General features: G+C 40.5%; 2 protein-coding genes across 2 annotated transcripts in view; one reads left to right on the forward strand and one right to left on the reverse strand.

Moving 5' to 3' along the window:
* Positions 1-648: 648 nt before the first annotated feature.
* Positions 649-16,432, reverse strand: LOC139451075 (geranylgeranyl transferase type-2 subunit alpha-like). The gene is made up of 13 exons (XM_071232877.1): positions 16,348-16,432; positions 14,259-14,369; positions 13,036-13,160; positions 11,779-11,966; positions 10,711-10,908; positions 9,205-9,288; positions 8,187-8,269; positions 6,978-7,076; positions 5,304-5,446; positions 4,336-4,424; positions 3,030-3,158; positions 2,408-2,683; positions 649-1,084 (listed from the first exon to the last, which is right to left on the reverse strand). The coding sequence occupies exons 1-13, from the start codon at positions 16,348-16,350 to the stop codon at positions 939-941; spliced, it is 1,674 nt and encodes a 557-aa protein (XP_071088978.1). The 5' UTR covers positions 16,351-16,432; the 3' UTR covers positions 649-938.
* A 71-nt stretch (positions 16,433-16,503) lies between these two features.
* The window catches only part of LOC139451086 (deubiquitinase OTUD6B-like), a 39,152-nt gene continuing 31,506 nt past the window's right edge, over positions 16,504-24,149 (forward strand). Inside the window, exons 1-3 of the mRNA XM_071232888.1 lie at positions 16,504-16,600; positions 18,174-18,319; positions 21,339-21,458. Of these exons, the coding sequence (XP_071088989.1) occupies positions 16,504-16,600; positions 18,174-18,319; positions 21,339-21,458 (363 nt within the window). The remainder of the gene's footprint in view (positions 16,601-18,173; positions 18,320-21,338; positions 21,459-24,149) is intronic.

Raw genomic sequence — 24,149 nt, forward strand, 5'->3', positions numbered from 1 at the left:
CATATATAATAATATATTATACCGTCTCTGATCTAAGGTAACATATTTTCAACTTTCACTGCGTCATTTTTTCATGACCCCGCCCCTTAAACTAAGGTAACCTATTTTCAACTCCATGTCATTTTTTCTTGACACTGCCCATTAAACTTGGTAACCTATTTTCAACTTTCACTGCATCATTTTTTCATGACTCCTGCCCCTTAATCTTGGTTACATATTTTAAACTTTCACTGCGTCATTTTAACTTTCACTGCGTCATTTTTTCATGACCCCCGCCCCTTAATCTTAGGTAGCATATTTTCATCTTTCGCTGCGTCATTTTTTCATGACCCCCGCCCCTTAATCTTAGGTAGCATATTTTCATCTTTCGCTGCGTCATTTTTTCATGACCCTCCCCACCCCTCGCCCCCCACGAGTTGGTAAGGATAAGGGACAGAAAGATGGTAAGTGTTGTTAACCTGCCTGGTGCTTGACGTTAAGGGGCTAAAACGCATCACAAGTTAAGAAGTGCAGATGTAATATAATGGACAAAATAGAGTGGGTAAGTCTTAATACCATCTTGCTTAAAAGACAGCAGTTTTATTCCAGTCAGCCTAACACAAGCGTTAACTCCTACGATACTCTCTTATATTTAATGATCGGTTTGTTGTTACTTCTGTGTCTGCGCAGATGTGTGTATTCTGTTTCCATTTTAATATCCTTGTGAAATTTGTAATATGGGATTCTCTGATGTAACAACAATTCCCTTCGGAGCAATAAAGTATCATTTTATCCTTTATTCCAATCAGCGTCCGCGAGCACAACACACTCGGGTACCGTACTGTCTTATCCCTCATCACATCTTCTCATGACATCCAAGCACAAATGAATCTGTTAAAGCCGGATAAATATCAGCCAAGCTGGTGAAATGTAAATGTCCATGTTTCTCTGGCACTGTTTCATGAGTGGAGTGTTGCCGAGGGAAACATGGCCCTGATGCCATCCATGGCGCCGTCGTCATGAGAGACTGGGTTCCCTGAGATGTGTATGACCTGCAGCTTGGGGCATGTCAGCAGTGCCTTCAGACCCTCCTTGGAGTCAATACCTGCGTCAGTTAAGGAGGCAATATGTCAAAAATGCTGAAACATTCCTTGAAAATTAGTTACCGTATTCGACATAATCATATATATATGTAGGTGTTTATATATACTGTATTCGACGAATTAAGCGCCCAGGGAACTCTCAAAATAAGAAATAGGGGGCTCTTATTGGAATACTATTTTGGTGAAAAAAAACAGAGTTGAAAGATCGTAAATTTGGTGGTTTATGCTGACAGCCTGAAATGTTTATAAACGACAGATATATTTTTCCAGAATTTAACTGTCCATAGTTAAGGGTGCATATAACACACGAATGCGTATTATACACGAATAAATACGTCTTGTGTACATTGATCAATCGGAATGGGGATACCAGGCAGAGCGTCTGGCCTTGACATTTGTTGACAAATCACCAACCGTGTAAATAGACAGCTGTTCTTCTTTGAGATCGTTACGCTAAAATACTTTGTCGACAAAACTGTACAAGATAAGCCAACAACAACAAATTTAGAAAAAACACACAAACAGGCTTTGACTTTCCACTCAGTGATGCACAAACATGCATAGGACAGTAATCAGTAATAACTGATTTGATTGGCAGAGACACAGAGGTCGTCCAATTTATTTTATTTACACTTCTGCTGATGGCAAGTAAAAATCATGGAAGAATAGTCAGTGAGTGAGTGAGTTGGATTTTACACCGCTTTTAGCAATATTCCAGCAATATCACGGCGGGGGACACAAGAAATGGGCTTCACACATTGTACCCATGTCGGGAATCGAACCCAGGTCTTCAGCGTGACGAGCGAACACTTTAACTACTAGGCTACCCGACTGCCCCCATGGAAGAATAGGTTCCCGAGAAAAATCAATCAAAATTTTAGTTTTGTCAGTTTATTATTGTGAAAAAAAAAGACATTAGCAATTTTATAAACTAATAACTTAAAATCAGGAAAATTAGTTCAGCAGACCCATAATCCAAAAAAAAGAAAGGTCTGGCCTACTTTGACATTGACCTTTGACAGTCAAAGTGTCAAGGCTCAGATGTTGTTTCAGCTGAAAAGAGTGAGTGAGTGAGTATGGTTTTACGCTGCTTTTAGCAATATTGCAATGGGGGACACCAAAAATGGGCTTCACACATTGTACCCATGTCGGGAATCGAACCCGGGTCTTGGGTGTGACGAGCGAACGCTTTAACCACTAGGCTACCCAACCGCCCCTGAGCTGAAAGGAGCATTAAGAAATATATATTAGAAGACGGAGACAGATTAATTGTTCATACAGTAAGATGTACGTCCATGCAGTGCACACGTCACATGAAAGGATACAGTTATTCTGAAGGTCAAGTTCAGTCAACTCTGGCAGGAAGTTGAGCCCGTCACATGACGTTACCCGGTTTCTGCTGATGTTCAACTTCTCCAGGCACTGGAAGTACTGGAAGTTGTGAAAGCTGTCGAGGGTGTTGTCGGAAAGTTTCACTTCCCGAACAAGGGGAAGCAACTCTAGATGTACTAGTGTCGTTAGGCCTTGGTTGGACAAGTCCAAAACATCATCAAGCTTGCCTTTAATAGTCTCTATGGCAATCTCGATCAGCATCTTACTCCCTGCAAAAAGAGGATATGGATTACATCATGGTGTCTGTCGAATATGGATTTGTTCAGACTTGAAAGACAAAGGGATTTTGTTTGTTGTTTAATGCCGCCCTCAGCAACATTCCAGCAGCCTGTAAATAACTGAGTTGATAATTGGACGAGACAAACCAGTGATTGATATCATGAGCATCGATCCACTTCCAGGGGATGTTGAAACACTATCAGCGCAGCCAGTGAGCCAGACCACCTGATCATATAATCGCCTTACGACCAATATAAATTACTGGGAATTAATTGTATCCAGGAACAGCATTGGGATAAAAGAGGACAATAACAACATTAATATACTGCTACTTACTGAGGTCGAGGTAGTAGTTCCGTCGCTTGTTGTCGAGGTGCTGTAGTTGCTGCAGATGCTCCAGGATCTCGTCCTTGTACAGGATGGGACACAGAGATTTCATCAGGAGAACGATGGTGAGGAGCACCCCTGCCAAACACAAGCAGTTTGTTACAGTCATGCCCCTCGGTTCCCGGACGATTTTCATTCAAAACGAAATAATACTAAATAAATTTACCCGTATATCCGGAAATTCAGTTTCCGGAACCGGACGGTCATTTTCATACGCAAAACACTGAAATGCACCCAAAATTGTCTCACTTATCCGGACAATACACTTCCGCTGGTGGTAATCCTTCCGCTGGTGGTAATCCTTTGACACTGAGTTACGTTTCCAGTTTACGTCTTCCAGTAAGAAGCTGGTTTCAGTCATACGGCAATTCATTTATACAGACTAATTGTGAAATGACGCAAGTGTCCGTATAAATGAGGCACGACTTTGCCTATCAGTGTGCATGGTCACAACATCCCTCATCAGCTGAGCGAGTGAGTGAGTGAGTGAGTGAGTGAGTGAGAGTATGGTTTTATGCCATATCCCAGCAATATCACGGCGGGGGACACCAGAAATGGGCTTCACACATTGTACCCATGTCGGGAATCGAACCTTCGGCATGACGAGCGAACCCTTTAACCACTAGACTACCCGACCGCCCCTGATCAGCTGAGGTTTCTGTCACCAACAATACAAACATAAATAGGTAGGGGATCTAATGTCTTCGGCATCATGTGCAATCCCTTTCGCAAGTAGAGCTCCCCCACAATCCTATGGCTCTTTCAGTGTGTGTACACATGCATGGGCCGAGGAGCAGTGAAAACAAACAGGATCCATCTTAGTGTCTGCCCAGAGTTCCATGTGATTCATGTTTGTTTGTTTGTTGTCGAACGCAGCACTCAGCAATATTCTAGCTATATGATGGCGGTCTGTAAATAATCCAGTCTGGACCAGACAATCTACTGACTGACATCATAAGCATCGATCCAGTGATTGGGATTCAGTGACATGCATCAACCAAGTCAGCGAGCCTGACCATCCGATCCTGTTCATCGCCTCTTAAGACAAGCATAGTTACCTTTTTCAACAAGCATGGGTTGCTGAAGACCTATTCTACCCCGGATCTTCACGACTGAATGAGTGAGGGAGTATGGTTCTTAAATGTTTTTTAGCAATATTCCAGGAATGGAACCCATGCCTTCAGCATATTAAAGTTTCAACAACTTGGTTACCCCCCACCCCAACCCCCACACCCACACACACACACACACCTACATTTATTCTCTGGTTCCAGACTGTACAGCTCCCTCACGGCATCAAGCTCTCTCTTCAACACGTCGCTTGTAGCTGAACTCAGCTCCGAGCTGTAACACGGGAAGGTGCAAACATCTGACAACATGAACTTGTATAAACAGGATTAAATAAAACATTGGGGACAAAATAATGAGAAAACGAATATCAGTTTCCTTAAACTTTAACAAGATATCAGCAACACTGTGTTGGAAGACACAACGTTCTTGAAACATTATTAAGAGGTATCAGATGACCTATAACATACCTCAAAACTTCAAAGCACAGAAGATACTCGTATACTACAATTTTCATGTTAAGGTGAGGTGAAATAGGGTTTAACACTGCGTCCAAGATTATTGCACTTGTATAGTGACGTCCATGCATGTGTATGTGTAGGTGGCTACTTGTACTAATCCAGACTGAAGCCGGTTTTATTGTGCTAGCCCACTGACATACCATGCTGCAGTTTAACATGAATACCCCACTCAGACACAGTGTACTGACTCCGAGCCAACCAGTCCTTGTTTAAGCCCCTTAATGCTGAGCTCCAGGCAGGGTAACAACAAATACCATCTTTTAACATCTTTTGGTATGACGTGGCCAGGGATCAAACCCCAGACTTTCCACTCTCCGAGCGGACGCTGTACCACTAGCCCATGTAGGCGGGCATTTTTCATGTTAAACAAAAGCTCTAGGCTTGAACCAATCAGCAGTGTCCTAGAGGGTTTGCAAGTAACTCAAAACCCATTTGTTTGCCAGCAAACTTAAGAATTGAAGATGGATGAATCTTGCAGTTAATGAGTATCCATATTGCACAATGACTAATTACAGCATCTAGACCGGAGCTGATAACGAACACGGTCCACTGCACAGTGTCAGAACATGAAAACATACTCAGTATTTAAGATATATAAAAACAGTAAGCAGTGTATACAATGCACAATACCCACCTAAAACTACTTTCTACACACTGGAAGTTCTGTCCTTGACTCATCTGACCTTCCTCAAGAACAATTTCTGCTGACAAATCAGATTCTTCCACACTGACCTTCACCTTGACCTCTCCATCAGGTATGGAAAGTTCAGAAGCTATGTGTGAAAGTTAAGGTACACAAACTTGACGTATGTTTGAACATTCTGACCAAACACTAGAGAGTATCAGTGTGAGTTCTTAAGTATGGTTTTCAGGGGTGTCCAAATATTACAATTTCCAATTTGCCCAAGGGCATCTAAGCTTAAACAATTCTACTTGACCAGCCGGATTTTCAGCTTGCCCTGATGAATAAGGGAAAAGAAGGAAACTTTATTTTTAATAACAAAACTTCATTAACTGTGATAAAAATAATAGAAGAAGAAGAAACAGAAAAAGAAGAAAGACGAGAAGGAGAATGATGGTGGGAAGAAGGAGGAGGAGGAGGAGGAGACAAGAAGAAGAAGGACAAGAAGAAGAAGGACAAGAAGCAGAAGGGTGAGAAGGAGGAGGAGGAAACTTTATTTTTAATAACAAAACTTCATTAACTGAAACAACAGCAAATGGGAGATGTGCAGAAAAGAAAAATGACTACCGGTAATCATTAGGTACTTCATCTGCAGTTGACTAACACCATTGCATCTTCTAAGTTTCAAAGTTAATATCATTTTTTTATACCTGTCTGAGGGCAACAAAATCATATCGTCCTACTTGCCCGGCACTTTTTTTTTTACGGGTTGGGAAAATCAGGCATACTATTGAACACCCCTGGTTTTATGCCGTTCTTCGCAGAAGTTCAGCAATGTCATGGCAGGGACTACCATAAAGGGGTGATTTCTGTGTTATGAGCAAACGCTTAAACCACTGGGCTACCCCACTGACCTTGTGCCGACATAGCAAGCTACTAATGTAATTATATACTGCAAACAGACAGTAAAAGATTTAGGTGTATTTGAGTCATGGCAAATAATGAATGCCTCAACAGATGCTGAGTAACATTTACTGTGTCACATGATTGTAATTACATGAAAATAGTGCCATGGCAATGTAGCTCACCTTGATGTCTAGTCAACAGTTAATCACTTCAACAGCCACTACAATCATTTAAACAAATATGTCATCACAAGGAGAAACCCGTGAAGATCCGGGGTAGAATAGGTCTTCAGCAACCCAGGCTTGCCGTAAAAGGCGACTATGCTTGTCGTAAGGGGGGACTAACGTGATCAGGTGGTCAGACTCGCTGACTTGGTTGATGCATGTCATCGTATCCCAATTGCATGGATTGATCATCATGATGTCGATCACTGGATTGTCTGGTCCAGACTCGATTATTTACAGACCTCCTGGAATATTGCTGAGTGTGGCGTTAAACAACAAACAAACAAACACAGGGACAATTACATTTGAAACGAAGTGGCTGAGTACTTGCCATGAGTAGTTTGTCAATATCGCTGCATTGGTTCAGTGGCTTCTGAGGAGAAAGTGTTAACGATGCACATTTGATGCCGGACAAACCAATGTCGAGCAAACAGACCGTGACAGGTCACTTGACTTTCAGTCAGGTGAGCTAAAAATGTTTAGGTTCAGGAGAGTGTATTGTGAGTGTTTGGTTTCCTTTTGTTTCAAACAAATATTTGAATTCTTAGAAGGATATCCAGAGAGTAGAGAATGTAGTTTTCCTCTGCTGGTTAGTCCATGTGCACTCGACTGGAGATCCATTCACCTCCAGAATGAGGTTATCTTTACCTCCAATCTAAAAGACAAAACAAACATGTACATTAATAATAATAATAATAATAATAATAATAATAATAATAATAATAATAATAATAATAATGATGATGATGATGATGATGATGATTGAAGAAGAAACAGAAGAGGCAGAAAGACGAGAAGAATGAGAAGAAGAATGAGGAGAAGAAGGAAGATGAGAAGGAGGAAAAGAAGGAGACAAGGAGAAGGACAAGGAGGAGGAGAATAAGGACAAAAAGAAGGTGAGAAGAAGAAGAAGAAGAAGAAGGAGGAGAAGAAGAAGAAGAATATCTATATGGGTATACATACTTTATTATCTATACACGTACAGAATAATTAATTCTTATTATTAATTGATATATCGTGATACTTTTGAGTTGACATATCGACACTAAAATTTCCAAACAATAACATGCCTGTTCATGATGTTTCGTCTCACTCAGGAAATAAATGCTCCTGGTACTAGATTATTTTGACCCCAGTCAATGGATCAGTGTGCACTTAAATTTCATTCTCAGCTCCCTAAGGAGTATACATTTGAAGCTGCCATATATATTGTGCCATGATATATTAACTATAACCATATGAAATTGGGTGTCCTTCAACTTCTTTTTAGCATTACACTATTGTGTCAAACTTTGATGTGTCAAACTTCCGTTTGTCTTGAAGTAAAAGCTAGGTCCATGGGTATTCCTTCTTTAGTCATCATTTCCAGTTGTGGCGAACCTCGAATAATTCAAAGTATTTACGTAGCTCCCTTCAACTTTGACACAACAGAGTTTGATTGTACATGAGTGAGTGAGTTTGGTAGTATTCCAGCAATATCACGGTACTGTGAGTTTGGTGGTATTCCATCAATATCACAGTACTGTGAGTTTGGTAGTATTCCAGCAATATCACGGTACTGTGAATGGACATATTTCATCCATGTGGGGATTCAAACCCAGACCTTAGGCATGAACAGTGAATGCTTTAACCACTAAGCTACCCAACATCCTTGTGTTTTCATATACATGACTTTATGACTGGGTAGTCTGTTCTTGTCGCTATATGTCTAAGACACTGTCAATGCGACCTCAACGTAACTCACTCACTCACAACACATGTTTACCTGTATATGTTTGGCAAGTGATACGACAACCCGTCCTGCATCCCTGGCCACATGCATCTGACGTATCTGCTGCACCGTCTCTCCTGTATACAACATACACAGCCTGTAGAGTCGCAGGCCAACATGCTACTCAACTCTTGATAAGGATATAGGGATTATTAGCTGAGGATTTCATATCGTAAATATGTATAAATTTGTTGTTTACTTGTTTGTTGTTTAACACTGCACTCAGCAATATTCCAGCTATATGATGGCGGTCTGTAAATAATCAAGTCTGGACCAGACAATCCAGTGATTAACATAATGAGCATCGACCTACACAATTGGGATACAATGACATGCTTCAACCAAGTCAGCAAGCCTGACCACCCGATCCTGCTGTCGCCTCTTACGACAAGCATAGTCGCCTTTTTTCGCAAGCATGTGTTGCTGTAGACCTATTCTACACCGGATCTTCACGGTCGCCTTGAACGGCAAGCAGGGGTTGCTGAAGACCTATTCTACCCCGGATCTTCACGGGTCCAAGCACATAACTAATGTTAGACATTAGTTTATTCAGGAAGAACACATTGCATTGATGCATGGCGTTTACTAAAAGCAGTTCCTGATAGGGTTCCTTTTTGCGTATTTATCGGATCGGTACACCAAGGTTTGTTGTATCCATAAATCAATCCATTATATGATAAATTAAGATATTTGAAATACTCTCAAAAGGTTTTTAAAAGGTCATGACTGACGCAAAACATTTGCCAAGAAAATCAAAACTTGGAATTTCCACTGTCTATTTAAAGATCGCCATTAAAAAAGCGGTAATGGCATGATTACACACCAACCAATCAGCTGCAAGTAATTCTGTCTAGCCCTTACCGAAGTCACAGTGTATTTGACAACAAACAGCAAAATTCATTGGGGTCTCAATTCATTTGAAACCATGACAACCAAAAGTAGAAAATTAACCCAAAAAATTTAGTGGTGAGCCACAAGGTAAAACTACGTAAAACCCCGCCTTTGACCTTACCTCTTCCCAGCAGCCACCTGTGGTAAAACCATGCACTCTGGTCATCAGGGTCGGTGAAGAATGCATTCTGGACTGTTTCATGTTCTGAGGAAAACATTGGTTAAATGGTTAATATGGAATATACAGTTGACAAGACTTGTCATGAAGCACAATCATACTAAACGACAAACAGCTGGGGACAATATTAAATTCATAAACTCATATCACTAGTATTCTGTGGAGTGGAGTGGAGTGGAGTGGAGTGGAGTGGAGTGGGGTGGGGTGGAGTGAAGTGGAGCAGATTGGAGGAGTGTGGGGCCGAGGGGAGTGGAGTGGTGTGGTGTGGAGTGGAGTGGGGTGGAGTGAAGTGGAGCAGATTGGAGGAGTGTGGGGCCGAGGGGAGTGGAGCGGTGTGGAGTGGAGAGGGGTGGAGTGGAGCGGAGCAGATTGGAGGAGTGTGGGGTGGAGTGAAGAGGAGTGGGGCAGAGTGGAGTGGAGTGGAGCAGAGCGGGGTGGAGTGAAGTGGAGCAGATTGGAGGAGCGAGGGGCGGAGTGGAGTAGAGTGGAGTGGAGCGGTGTGGAGTGGAATAAGGCAGAGTGGAGCGGAGTGAAGTGGAGCAGATTGGAGGATTGTGGGGCGGAGGGGAGTGGAGCGGTGTGGAGTGGAGTGGGGCAGAGCGGAGTGGAATGGAGCAGATTGGAGGAGTTTGGGGCCGTGGGGAGAGGAGCGGTGTGGAGTGGAGTGGAGTAGGGCAGAGTGGAGCGAAGCAGATTGGAGGAGTGTGGGGTGGAGTAAAGAGGAGTGGAGTGGGGCAGAGTGGAGTGGAGCAGATTGGAGGAGTGTGGGGTGGAGTGGAGTGGAGTGGAGTGGAGTGGAGTGGAGTGGAGTGGAGTATGTTTCGTTCAGATTTAATTATCATGGTTACTTAAAGACTGTTGTATCCATCTTCCCGAGGCAAGGGAGTTAACTGACTTTATAAGTCGAACAAGGCTGGAATTTGTCCCTTCTATGTCCCTCCTATTGACCAATCACATTCCACCACTCATATCACTTGCATTTACTTCAAACCAAATGGCGCCGCCCAGACAAGGTGATCTGATTGACAGTCAAGATCTTTATTGTATTAAAATGGGTCTTACCTCATGAAATGCATCAAATCACTTGAGCACCTTGATTAAAAACATGTAAAGATTAGGAAATTATCTCTCTACGCTCATTTGACGGAACACATGCTTTGCAAATCCTGCAATCTACTGAAATCTGCATAGCAGTCTCCTTGTTGATTATGAACCGAATGTCAACTTCATTACGCAATTGTGATTGGATGATGCACAGTCCAGCCAAAACTCCAAAATTCCAGCCTAGTTCGGCAAGGGTGGAAACTGGACTTTTTCAGTCAGTTAACTCCCTTGCTTCGGGAAGATGGTTGTATGTAGGTATAATGTTTTACTTACAGGCCAATGCGATCAGTCTGTAACATGACAGACATCAATGACTCACTCACTCACTCCACACATCTCTCTCACCTTGCAGCATCTGGTGTTCCTGGACCAGGCGGGGCTGGTTGGGGTCAGGGAAGATGGCGGGAAGTAACTTGCTTCGGTAATGCCAGGAGGAGTAGTTAGAAAAATTGCTGCTGATTTTGGTTGTGGTGAACTCAAACTCCGACTCCAGTGACACTTTAGACCTCGACACAACAAATCTCCGGTAGTCCCAGCAGTGAACTGTGGAGAAGGTCAGTTACCATGGTTACATGTCATCCTACATCTGATTGTTTAAAGGTGACTATGCTTGTCATAAAAGGCGACTAACAGGATCGGGTGGTCAGGCTCACTGACTTGGTTGATGCATGTCATCGTATCCCAATTGCATGGAACAATGCTCATGATGTCAATCACTGGTTTGTCTGGTCCGGAATCGATTATTTACAGACTGACGTCATATAGCAGGAATATTGCTGAGTTCGGCATTAAACAACAAACATCCAAACATCTGATTTTTTAAATTTGTTTCCATTCTAGTCATGGATGATGAACAAGTATGACAGGCACACATCAGACGTGTTCATATGATGGAGAACTAGCCTTTTCCCTTCATAACAACATTACATATTCCTGTGAAATGGGGGGGCGGTCGGGTAGCCTAGTGGTTAAAGCATTCGCATGTCATGCCGAAGACCCGGGTTCTAATCCCGACATCGGTACAATGTGTGAAGCCCATTTCTGGTGTCCCCCGCCGTGATATTGCTGGAATTTTACAAAAGCGGCGTAAAACCAAACTCACTCACTCACTCCTGTGCAATGGCTGAAATGTGTCAAAGGCTGAACTTTTCTGATATTTGAACATGCCTTTTATGGATACATTTTGCCTCACAAGAACTAATGTTGTCTCAAATGAACACTTTTCATTACAAGTTTTGCCTCAGTACAAAATTTTGTCAGTTTTAAAGTAGTCTTTGATTGATCAGAAGTCAGAAGAATATGGAGACATGGGTTTTCATGGATAACAACTTCTTGCTGTATAAATAAACATGATATGGAAGTTGTAATCCCTAAAACAAAATACAAAATTGTCAGTTGTAGTTGAGCACTCACAGTTTCTCTCATCGTACTCTAGGAACTGGTTGCACAGTTGTAGTTCCCGGTCCCAGTCCGGCTTCGGCATGTTGTCAAGGACGAAGCAGCGATGATGCCATGTGCCGTACGACTTGGGGTTTCCCTTCAGACATGCCTCGAGGAAGTACAACTCCTGCTGGAACAGCGTCTGTACCTCTTCCTCTGACCTTGGGACAATATACATATATCAGTACCTCTTCCTCTGACCTGGAGACAATACACATATATCTGTACCTCTTCCTCTGACCTGGAAGGGGCGGTCGTGTAGCCTAGTGGTTAAATTGTTTGATGGTTATGCCGAAGATCCGGGTTCGATTCCCGACATGGGTACAATGTGTGAACCCCATTTCTGGTGTCCAACGCCGTGATATTGCTGGAATATTGCTAAAAGCAGCGTGAAACCATACTCACTCACTCCTCTGACCTGGGGACAACATACATATATCTGTACCTCTTCCTCTGACCTGGGGTCAATCAACATATATCTGTACTTTTTCCTCTAATCTGGGGACAATATACATATATCTGTACCTCTACCTCTGACCTGGGGTTAATCAACATATATCTGTACTTCTTCTTCTGATCTGGGGTCAATCAACATATATCTGTACTTCTTCCTCTGATCTGGGGACAACGTACATATATCTGTACCTCTTCTTCTGACCTGGGGACAACATATATATATCTGTACCTCTTCCTCTGACCTGGGGTCAATCAACATATATCTGTACTTCTTCCTCTGATCTGGGGACAACATACATATATCTGTACCTCTTCTTCTGACCTGGGGACAACATACATATATCTGTACCTCTTCCTCTGACCTGGGGTCAATCAACATATATCTGTACCTCTTCTTCTGACCTGGGGACAACATACATATATCTGTACCTCTTCCTCTGACCTGGGGTCAATCTTTAAGTTACTGGTATATCTTGCTCCTGTCAGCCATATTTCAGCTATATCCAGATGGCCTGTCATTATAATCAAGTCTGGACCAGGCAGATAAGTGGTTGACAGTACACATTAGCAACCAACAATGTTATCAGCATGATCAGAGCTTACACCATGTCACACACTGCAACAACCATTCCAACCAGTGTTTGAAGGAACACCGGATCCTTAGGGCCTCTCTCTGTATCTACATGGGGTATTCCAGTCCTCAGGCCCTCTCTTGGTATATACATGTGGTATTCCATGCCAGAACGTGATTTGGAACAAACAATCTTTTCTTACTTCTCGGCCTTGAAATGTTTGAAGATTTCTTTCCTGTAGTTCCAGAGAGAGTAGAAATCAGAATTGGCAGTCAGAATTTCAGCAGTGATGTGTAGAGCCTCGTCATCATATTCCTGCTGTTGGCGCTACAACACAAAAGTGGAACACCCTTGTGTCAAAATGTTAAATTATTTAATCATGTCATGAAAGAAAAAGAAAAATGCGAGTAATCAGGTAATGGTGAAAAATAAAAAACGACAAGCTTTTGAACATGTTGAAGTCAATCTTTGACATAAATAATTCAATGCTGATGACAACCCAATGCGCAAACACAGCCAATTACACTCGCGTCTCTATGATCTGATTTTAATAACATCAGCATAATTAGGATGCTCTGACTTCATCAAACAATACGGGCAAGGGATGTCAAGAAAGCAATAAGTTCCATAAAACCATTTGTAGTGGATTCTGTTAGATCATTCATTACATGTTCTTCACTATATGTAGTAAAGTTCCTGTTAACTCTTCCCATGGCAAAGGGGGCACGGGTGGCACAGTTGTCTAAGCCGCCACGATTCGCTGTGGAGAATTGATCCTTGGGGCATGTCAGAAACCTATGATTGTGGGTTCGAATCCCAGTTAGCCACGATTATGTTTCTAGGTTTGTCAGCACCATACCCATGTTGGTCTCACCAAAGTGGTGAGGTGAGGTGAAATGGGGTTTAACGTAGTGTCCAAGATTATTGCACTTATATAGCGATGTGCATGTATGTGTGTGTGTTTGTGTGGCTGCTTGTACTAGTCCGGACTGATGCCGATTTATAGTGCTAGCTCACTGAGATACCATGCTGCAGTTTAACATGAATACCCCACTCAGACACAGTATACTGACTCCGAGCCGACCAGTCCTTGTTTAAGCCCCTTAATGCCGAGCGCCAGACAGGGTAACAACAAGTACCATCTTTTAACGTCTTTTGGTATGACGCAGTTGGGGATTGAACTCCGGACCTTCCGCTCTCCGGGCGGACGCTCTACCACTAGACCACGGAGGCAGTCTCTCACCAAACTGGTAAACGTATGAGACTTGCATTTCTTCGGGCTTTCCTCCCACATTAAGGAGACAGGCATGATATAACTGGAATACCCTAAAGCGCCGTTAAACCCAACTCACTCATTCTAATGGTATAATCATATGATATAAAAAACTGTGTGTATACATAGTCATCTGATCAACGATGCTTCACCTTTGCAGATATTTTTTGGACAGCTGCATTGTAAATCTTCAGCTTCTTTTCCCTTTCTTTCCTCTTGGCTTCTTGCTGCTCAGCAGTCGTCTTCACTTTGAGTCTTCCGTGCTGAAATCAAGATCAAACATTAACAAGTGTGAAACATAACCTGATCAAATGTTTCAGTGAAACAAAACAATAAAAATATACAAACGTAACCATGGTAACAGAAACATGTTAAAACTAAAAGCAGGAATTTCTACCATATACTTCAAGCAGAGTTAATTAGGCATGGTCCGGCGCCTTCATCCAAATCTATTTCAGTTTAAAAAATATTCTCCATCAATGAAATTGATCCAAAAGGGCTCTGATCAAACCTCAGGTAATTAAGTTGGTTTAACACCACTTAAATCTCATTAAAATCAGACCTTAGTTCTCGTTATCGCTAAACAAAGATCTGAAGACATCCCATTAGGGGTCAGAACGACCTTTCATCCGACCAATCAGAGCGTCGCTTACCAGATTATGAAAGTGACAGTCAGAATGTGATTTTTAATCATGCAACCTCGAAAATTTTAACACAGGGTATTCCGAACAATAGTTATGGGTGTAACGACCGAAACCTTACAATCTAGACCATCTATTAGCCATTCCAGAATGTTCGCCAACTTGAAATTAGTGCCGAAAGGAACGTGAAAGCTGCCTCCTGATTGGTCATTCCATTGGTCGGTCAAAGTTTGCGCAAGGTCGGTCTTACATGAACCGTAATGGGATGTCCTCAGATCTTTGTTTAGCGGTAGCGAGAACTAAGATCTGATTTTAATCATGTTAATGAGATTAACACCGCTTGGAACAGTATTCCAGTTAAATCATGGCATGTCAGCTTGATGTGGGAGGGAAGTTCTCAGTTCTTGCAGTTATCAGACCAGCACTTTGGTGAATCCCACGAGCACGGGTATGGTGGACAAACCTAAAAACATATTCGAGTCAAACCAGGACTCGAACCACGGTCACAAATTTCTGGTGTGCCCAAGGTATGCAACTCTGTACAGCAAACTGCAGCTGGGTTGTGCGTGCCCCCTATCAAACCTCATACTTTAATTGTTAAGATATATGCCCCAGCTTCGTATTACGAGCAAAAAAGGTTTTCATCATTCTATTCTAAAGTCTTTTAGATGTATAAACATAATCAAAGCAAATCACATGAAGCTTACTAGACCAGGGGATGAAGAGATAGGATTTGTGACTTACAATGCAATCTTCCACAGAATGTATCGAAAAGTTAAGTTATTCAGAGATCTAAAATGTCCACTTCCTGCATAATGTCTGAATATTACAGTAAACTTGAATTTACAAGTAGGATCAATAATTGACTTATAACTTGTACAGTACATACCAGGGTATACATGCTGTAATTGTATAAAACTTGTATATGTTGTACTGATAGTTGGTGCTAACAAATCAAAGATCATAATTGACGTGAATCTGTGATACAAGCCCACAACTAATGGATCCTAATGAAAAGTAAGAACTCTGTAGAGAGAGTTGTGGGTTCTAAACCCGGTTCCCCCCAATTATGTTTCTTGATTTTCAGCACCATCCCCATGCTTGTGGGTTTCTTCAAAGTGGTAAATGTCTAAAAATTGCCTCACTTGAGGCAATACGTCTTTACTTGAGGCTATTCTCCCTAATCAAGCTGACATGCCATGATATAAATGGAATACTGTTCAAAGTGGCATTAAACCGAACACTCACTCACTTACTCACATAAGCATGATAAATGAAGTAAATATATATATGAGTCAAACGAACCAAAAGAGATATATACTGCATGCTGTATACCCGATGCGTATGATTATACAGTGACTTTATATCTAATGGAGACAAACAACATTTAACAGTGGTTGCTGATCAATGAAGCAGATGAATTTACAAATCTAATTCATAGTCCACAAACGTAGATCTAGCCTTCTAGGCCTTAGCATAGATTATCAGTGAACTCAAAGGATTTAGCGCACAGATGTACCCTGCCAAATTACTAAGACACTTTCCAACAAAACATTACATAAATGAGAACTATGTTTACAATATATATACACATGCATACCATTTTCAGTCGCCACAAGATCGGCAACTCTTGAAACTGCTAATGGATTGGGGAACACCTCCAAGAATCTATATTTACATCACAACATCACTTCCGCATTTAGTCCAAACGTGTTTTTCTTAGCAGAAGAGTTCCAGTCAACGTGCTTCCTGTGTCATGGCCACTCACGGCAGTTCGACTGTGGATGGTGGGGTAGAAGTGTCAGAGGATGCCATTATACAACGACAAAAGAAGGAGAGAAAAGAGTTATTAGGTACACTCAAACTTGTTTTATATGTTTCTTTATCTGTCATTATTTGGGATTTCTGTTTGTATGTATGAATATATTTTTGATGACCGTGCATTTCGTGCATCTTTTACTGACGCTTCGTTCAATCAATACGACAGCCTTGTTTACACTGTATTCACGCTGTATTCTATGTTTTTTATACATTTCTTATCTTGTTTATGATTTTCATAATGTCATAATATTCATGTCAAAAGTATTCTGAGTCTTTTTGTATTCTGAATCTGCAGTATTCTGACAACTGACAATCAAATCATTAATGAAGATATAGAATTCAAGGATCATGCATCTTTAAAATTTGTTGTGAACAATATGCCCAGATTACTTTTACACACTGTAACAGTGAAACAATATGCATGCTACAACAGCTGTCACTTATAAAATCTATGTTCATCAGGGACATATTTTTTCACTCGTCCACACTAATTTGTTTATGATGTGTTCTGGGACATAGTTTCTAACTCTTGAGAGGATCAAGGTGTACTTCTGTGTAAATAAGTATAATCAGATAACCATGTGAACGGTCAACTGTTTTCGATGATGATTAGTTACAACAGAATGCATCAATGATGATTTTAACAAATATGACGGCACATTCTCCCCCATGTTCTGTATCATGACCAAATTTTAATCATATCCGTATCAAATTTTGGCTTTGTATAGATGTTGTATTCCACTGATCACAGGACCAATATGGTTGAAGAGTATTTTTTTGCTTTGTTCAACATTATTGCATTGAATGCAGTGTTAAAATACAGTGTTAAAATACCTCTGAATTTATGAAAATAACAACATAAACAAATCTGAAATTTGAACAAAATACAGAAGGTTTATAAATTCTCAGTACAAGTGAGCAAATAATTCAGACCAGCATATCTAATTTCCATATCTCAAAAATGAAGTTAAAAGGCCTGTTGTGCATGTTAAAATACCGTGTTAAAATACCTCTGAATTTATGAAAACAACAACATAAACAAATCTGAAATTTGAACAAAATACAGAATTTTTCCAAAATTGCCTGCCAAGGGCATGTGGTTCAGAATTGTAGATAAATCACTGTTACTGATAAGTAAGGGTGAAAGTAAGTATACTTTTAAAAAAAAAGGAATTTTCATGTAAAGTGAATAAGGTAAGCTAATGATGATGATGATTTATAATTAAATACTTTAATTAATGTGTATAATAACTGTATCAGTATATAAGTGTGTGTGTTATGAGAAACATTTGATGGCCATGTGATGTTAATGTTAAATAATTGGAAAGTTGTGTATTTGAATGTTGAATGTGGATTCTGAGCCAGTAACCATGGTAACATATGAACTCATTGAATATGTGACTACAGGAAAATTAGAATCACATCCATTTCAAGAGTGAAATTGTGAATTTAAAACATCACTGCCATCACTATTGACATGTTACGATCATTATCAAGAATATATGAAATGGATTTCTTTGGCAGCCTTTGATGCTGGTCTCAGCCTATCATCTAATACAGATTTAGATCATCTATTTTTTTAGACGTTTTTTCTTAAATTTTCAGCTCAGATTCAGAAATTGAAGCATGCTGTACCGAAAGGTGACAAGAAGAAGAAAAAGGAGATGGCAGAACAGGTTGCGGCACTGGAGGCAGAAATAACACAAAGACATGAAACGGAACTGGAGGAGTTTAAGGAACATGGTGCCAAGGTAATGTATTCCTACTCACACTCATTAAAATCAGATCTTTTACTCTGATACGATACCTCTCTGTGTGAAAATCAGCCAATCAGCATCAAGGTTTATAAATTCTCAGTACGGGTGAGCAAATAATTCAGACCAGCATATCTAATTTCTATATCTCAAAAATGAAGTTAAAAGGCCAGTTCTGCATGTAAATAATATATACTGCACCCTTATCATGCTTATGTTGTATGGGATATCTTATTCACTCTTGTCATTTCTCATCACCATGGCACCAACATCCAAAAGGGAGTACCATTGAGAGAATATTCATGTTCAGTGTCGGTTTTGTTTTCTTAACATTCAAATTTCCAAATTTAGGTGTTACAAAATTTAAGCTAAATCATTTTACATATCTAGCATCTGATTGGCACAAGAGCCCATGCATCCTTTATTTAGATTGGACTGTTTAGAGTTCACCAGGCACGACCAATGGAGGTCTTGTCAGATTCACATGCAGAGAGGTATCAAAAGATTTGATTTTAAGGCCTTTTTTTTGTTGGTTGATTTACAAACATTTTGGTCTAAATTCAATGGAAGTGGTCAAAAAAAATATTTTTTTTAATTTTCAAATTCCAGATTAGTAATGCTACTAATGAATGAAAGACAAACACATTTAACATGGCAAGATACTGAAAGATAATTGATAGGAATTTGTTTTAAATAAAGATTTTTATATGTATTTTTCACCATTTCTTGCAAACAGCAATGATAAGATGTGTGTATTTTTTCATTTTCCCATGCAAAAAGTTGTTTCTCAAAAGTCATTTCTTTCTACTTTCATTTTTTTATGTCGGTTGGTCTTGTAAAGGAACAAAACAGTTACATACAAGGCCTAATGAGGATGTGTTAATGTGGTCCATGACTTACAGTGTGATAGCTATACACATGGAGCAATGGCGTCATGTCCATGCTAGATATGACTAGACGTGAATGGCCCACTTGAGTGCCGTGAAAAGGTTAAAAACAGTTCTCATCATCATACAGATCATGTGGGCGATGTAACTCCCATCAGTATTCCCATCCTCTATAATCCAGGCATTATATCCCAATTGCGTGGATCGATGCTCATGTCAATCACTGGATTGTCTGGTCCAGACTTGATTATTCACAGACAGCAGTAATATAGCTTGAATATTGCCGAGTGCAGTGTTAAACAACAACAAACAAACAGTACATTATATCTCCGTTCTATTTTATTAAGACCATGGACAAAATTCACTGAGTGAGTGAGTGTGTTGGGTTTTATGCCACTCTTAGCAATATTCCAGCAGAATCACGATTGGGGAAACCATGACAACAGAATGGCGATACAGTACAATGGTTTATCAAAGGATGGGGGATTTGTTGATAATGCATCAAACGCTGATGTAGAATGTTACTCATGCTATCTACCACTGGTTTGTACGATTCTAAATTACTTTTGGGGGCGCAGGTGGCCCAGTCGTCTAAGGCATTGCAATTTGCTGTGCAGAGTTGCCTCCCTTGGGCATGCCAGAAACCAATGACCGAATCCCGTTCCCTGATTATGTTCCTAGGTTTTTCATCACCATATGATCTGATTTTAATAAGATTAGCATGATTACAATACTCTGACCTCATCAAATATGTCAAACAATACGAGCAAGGGATGTCAAGAAAGCAATAAGTTCCATAAAACCATTTCTAGTGGATTCTGTCAAATCATTCATTACATATTCCTCGCTAAATTCATCCAAGTTCCTGTTAATTCTTCCTATGGCAAAGAACACGCATGGCCCAATCATCTAAGCTCCACGTTTCGTTGCGGAGAATTGATCCCTTGGGCATGTCAGAAACCTATGATTGTGGGTTCGATTCCCAGTCCACCACAATTATGTTTCTAGGTTTGTCAGGACCATACCCGTGCTCGTTGGTTTCACCAAAGTGGTAAACGTCTGAGACCTGCATCACTTCAGCGTTTCCTCCCACATTAAGCTAATGCACAGTGATCTAACCGGAATACTAACTCTCTTACTTGATTCTATACAGGCCGACCACAGCTTGAATATTGTTTATTGTGGCGTTAAACAACTAACAAATATGGCAGGAACCTTTATCATAAGGAAAATAAGGAGCATATATGGATCATTAGAAGCACGGTGTGGCTTTGAGTAAACTCTGAATTTAAATAATTTTTGTCTCCAGAAACATGTCACTGATACTTTTTTCCTTTGTTAATTCATGTTTCTTGTGATAAAAATACACTCGCACAGAGATACTCCCCAACTCGTATAATAGAAGATTAGTGAATTCCTTTCGTAAAATTGTATCATGTGCCAACTATCATGGATTGTATGTGTTTTCACTAGGTCTGCAACAAATACACTATGAGGCGAATACGATTCGTATCACAAATATAGGGTAATGAATACGAATATTAATTCACGAATACAGTAATAAGTCAGCAGTTGATGTATTTTATGTTATATTCAGTGAAACATTAACAACATAAATTATTTGACATGGTTTGTTAATTATCTATATTATACATTTATATACTGCACTTATCCAGGTATCCACTTATCCACTTATCAAATGCTACAATGTCCAGTGACCAAATTCCTGTCAAATTTAATATTATAAGAGTGTTGTCTTTAAAGAAATCTATGCATATCATATGTTCTTATGGATGTTTTAGGTACAAGGTATGTAAATGCACATGATTGCATATTCATAAATATTCCATTCTAGTGGCCACGAATAACGAATTCAATTCATGAATGGATACGGTTCGAGTCACCGAATACGCGAGTGAATGGTAACGGCCCTAATTTTCACTCTTTAATTTGTTTTTGATTATATCGATGAAGTTGTTTATAATTTTCAACAAACTTATGTTTTCCCAGTTTGTCTGCCAACTTTGTCAGGTACTTTGTTGAATGTTCTTGATATATTCCAGGGTTTAGATCTGTGAAGGCTGTTACATGTTTGAGTTATTCCCAACACTTGGTGTGTCTGTATGCAGGTAGAAGAGGTCATTGACAAGCTTGGGCAGCTGGGATTGGGTGATCAGGGGGAGACAACTCTTGCCCAGACTGATTTGGAAGTAAAACAAAAGAAGGCCTCCAAGGCTCAGAAGAGAAGGGTGAGTTATGCTCGAAGTGATTACCGTATTCAACGTAATAAGCGCCCAGGGCGCTCTCAAAATTAGAAATAGGAGACTCTTATTCGAATATTATTTGGTGGAAAAAAAACAGAGTTGAAAGATAAATTTCGTGGTTTATGCTGACAGATATATTTTTTTGCTGACAGAATTTAATTGCCATTAATTATGGGTGCATATAACACACGAGTGCATATTATACGCGCATATATAAGTCTTGTGTACATTCATCAATCATAAGGGGTGCTAACTGGGATTGTTCATTAGCCAATATATTAGCGAATATCGCCGTGGGCTCTTATTAGAGCGGGGGCGCTTATTATGTCGAATACCGTATTGAATTATGAATAGGCATCTGACCTACATTTGACCATTTGTAGGCGTTTTTAATTGAGGCATTTTGTGTAAAATTTCATTGATACAACCAGTTGATGCTGCATGATGTTTTCATGTGTTTGTGTTTGAATTATCTGTGGGAAACATATATGAGTTAGTAACATTCCTTAATGGCATGTGTCATAATGATTTCACATGCCTTACATCACTGGATAAGAATAGTTCTTCATCAACCCATGCTTGCTGTAAAAGACTCGCTGACTTGGTTGATACATGCCATTGTATCCAACTGTGTGGATCAATGCCCATGATGTCAATCACTGGATTGTCTGGTCCAGACTCGATTATTTACAGACCGCCTTCATATAGCTGGAATATTGCTGAGAGTGGCGTTAAACAACAAACAAACAAATCAACGCAGACACCATGTTGCCGCCAGACAGACATCAGTGTTCAACAGTGTGTGCATCACAGTAGTTGATGACATCACAGCCTTATAGTGATGACTTCGTTAAAGACACCGCTTCATCGCTACAGCTGATTAGAAGGAAGAGTTTTTAGTGTGTATCTTACAGATTGATTTTGATAATTTGATCTTTTGCAGCTATGTGCTTGCTCAAACCATTTTGTAAAGTCTTTGATATAATACTACTTAGATTGTACTCACAGACTTGACAATGCTATTTGCAGTAATAATGATGAACACAATGTTAAACCACTTACAAGGCAATAAAGGGGGAAAAAAATGATTGTAATTTTGTTTCGCGTATCAATTTTCCTAAATAAATTTGACCGCCCCCATGGTCTAATGGTAGAGCGTCCGCCTGGAGAGTGGAAGGTCCGGGGTTCGATCCCCAGCCTCGTCATACCAAAAGACATTAAAAGATGGTACTTGTTGTTACCCTGTCTGGCATTAAGGGGCTAAAACAAGGACTGTTCGGCTCGGAGTCAGTATACTGTGTCTGAGAGGGGTATTCATGTTAAACTGCTGCATGGTATCTCAGTGTGCTAGCACTATAAATCGGCATCAGTCCGGACTAGTACAGGCAGCCACACACACACACATATAAAAATAAAATACACGTCAATATATATATAAGTGCAATAATCTTGGTGGCGACGTTCATCCCCATTTCACCACCTCACCTAAATAAAATTAGTTATTTTTTTAGATAGTAAATTTATGACATTTGTATAGAGTATCTAAGGCCTTTCAAAAAATAGGTTTGGTTCCTATTACGTGGAAAAATAAAAGAGGGTAGGTATTTTGTTTTTTCAAATTTTTACCTGGCATATCTATAACTTCCAGTCTCTTGTTGCATGGATGACAATAAAAACTTTTTTTCACAACATGTCACATATACAATCAATCTTTAAACAGGGAAAAAAGAATTTAATGAAAGTTGAAAACATATTGTCAGCACTGAACAAAATGAAGAAAAATATTAAGATAGGGTTGGGCGATTGTATTTTTTAATAAATCTGAGTAAAATTAGGAGGAGGTAGGATCGGGAGTAAATGTAGGTAGGGTCGGGAGTTAATGGCGGTAGGACCGAGAGTAAATGTAGGTAGGGTTGGGAGTAAATGTAGGTAGGGTCGGGAGTACATGTAGGTAGGGTCGGGAGTAAATGTAGGTAGGGTCGGGAGTACATGTAGGTAGGGTCGGGAGTAAATGTATGTAGGGTAGGGAGTACATGTAGGTAGGGTCGGGAGTACATGTAGGTAGGGTAGGGAGTACATGTAGGTAGGGTTGGGAGTACATGTAGGTAGGGTCGGGAGTAAATGTAGGTAGGGTAGGGAGTACATGTAGGTAGGGTAGGGAGTATATGTAGGTAGGGTAGGGAGTAAATGGAGGTAGGGTCAGGAGTAAATAGAGGTAGGGTAGGGAGTACATGTAGGTAGGGTCGGGAGTACATGTAGGTAGGGTAGGGAGTACATGTAGGTAGGGTAGGGAGTAAATGGAGGTAGGGTAGGGAGTAAATGTAGGTAGGGTTGGGAGTAAATGTAGGTAGGGTTGGGAGTAAATGTAGGTAGGGTCAGGAGTAAATGTAGGTAGGGTTGGGAGTAAATGTAGGTAGGGTCAGGAGTAAATGGAGGTAGGACCGGGAGTAAATGGAGGTAGGACCGGAAGTAAATGTAGGTAGGACCGGGAGTAAATGTAGGTAGGACCGGGAGTAAATGGAGGTAGGGTCGGGAGTAAATGTAGGTAGGACCGGAAGTAAATGGAGGTAGGGTCGGGAGTAAATGTAGGTAGGGTTGGGAGTAAATGTAGGTAGGGTTGGGAGTAAATGTAGGTAGGGTTGGGAGTAAATGGAGGTAGGGTCAGGAGTAAATGGA

The sequence above is a fragment of the Haliotis cracherodii genome, unplaced genomic scaffold (assembly GCF_022045235.1).
Source record: "Haliotis cracherodii isolate W230 unplaced genomic scaffold, xgHalCrac1.p SCAF_10, whole genome shotgun sequence".
In the NCBI taxonomy this organism is placed as follows: Eukaryota; Metazoa; Mollusca; class Gastropoda; order Lepetellida; family Haliotidae; genus Haliotis; species Haliotis cracherodii.

Coding starts and splice junctions, on each gene's coding strand:
- LOC139451075 (XM_071232877.1), bottom strand. Junction 13,161..14,258: donor TCCAAAAAATATCTGCAAAG/GTGAAGCATCGT, acceptor TTTGTGTTGTAG/CGCCAACAGCAGGAATATGA. Junction 8,270..9,204: donor CAGGTGGCTGCTGGGAAGAG/GTAAGGTCAAAG, acceptor TGTTGTATACAG/GAGAGACGGTGCAGCAGATA.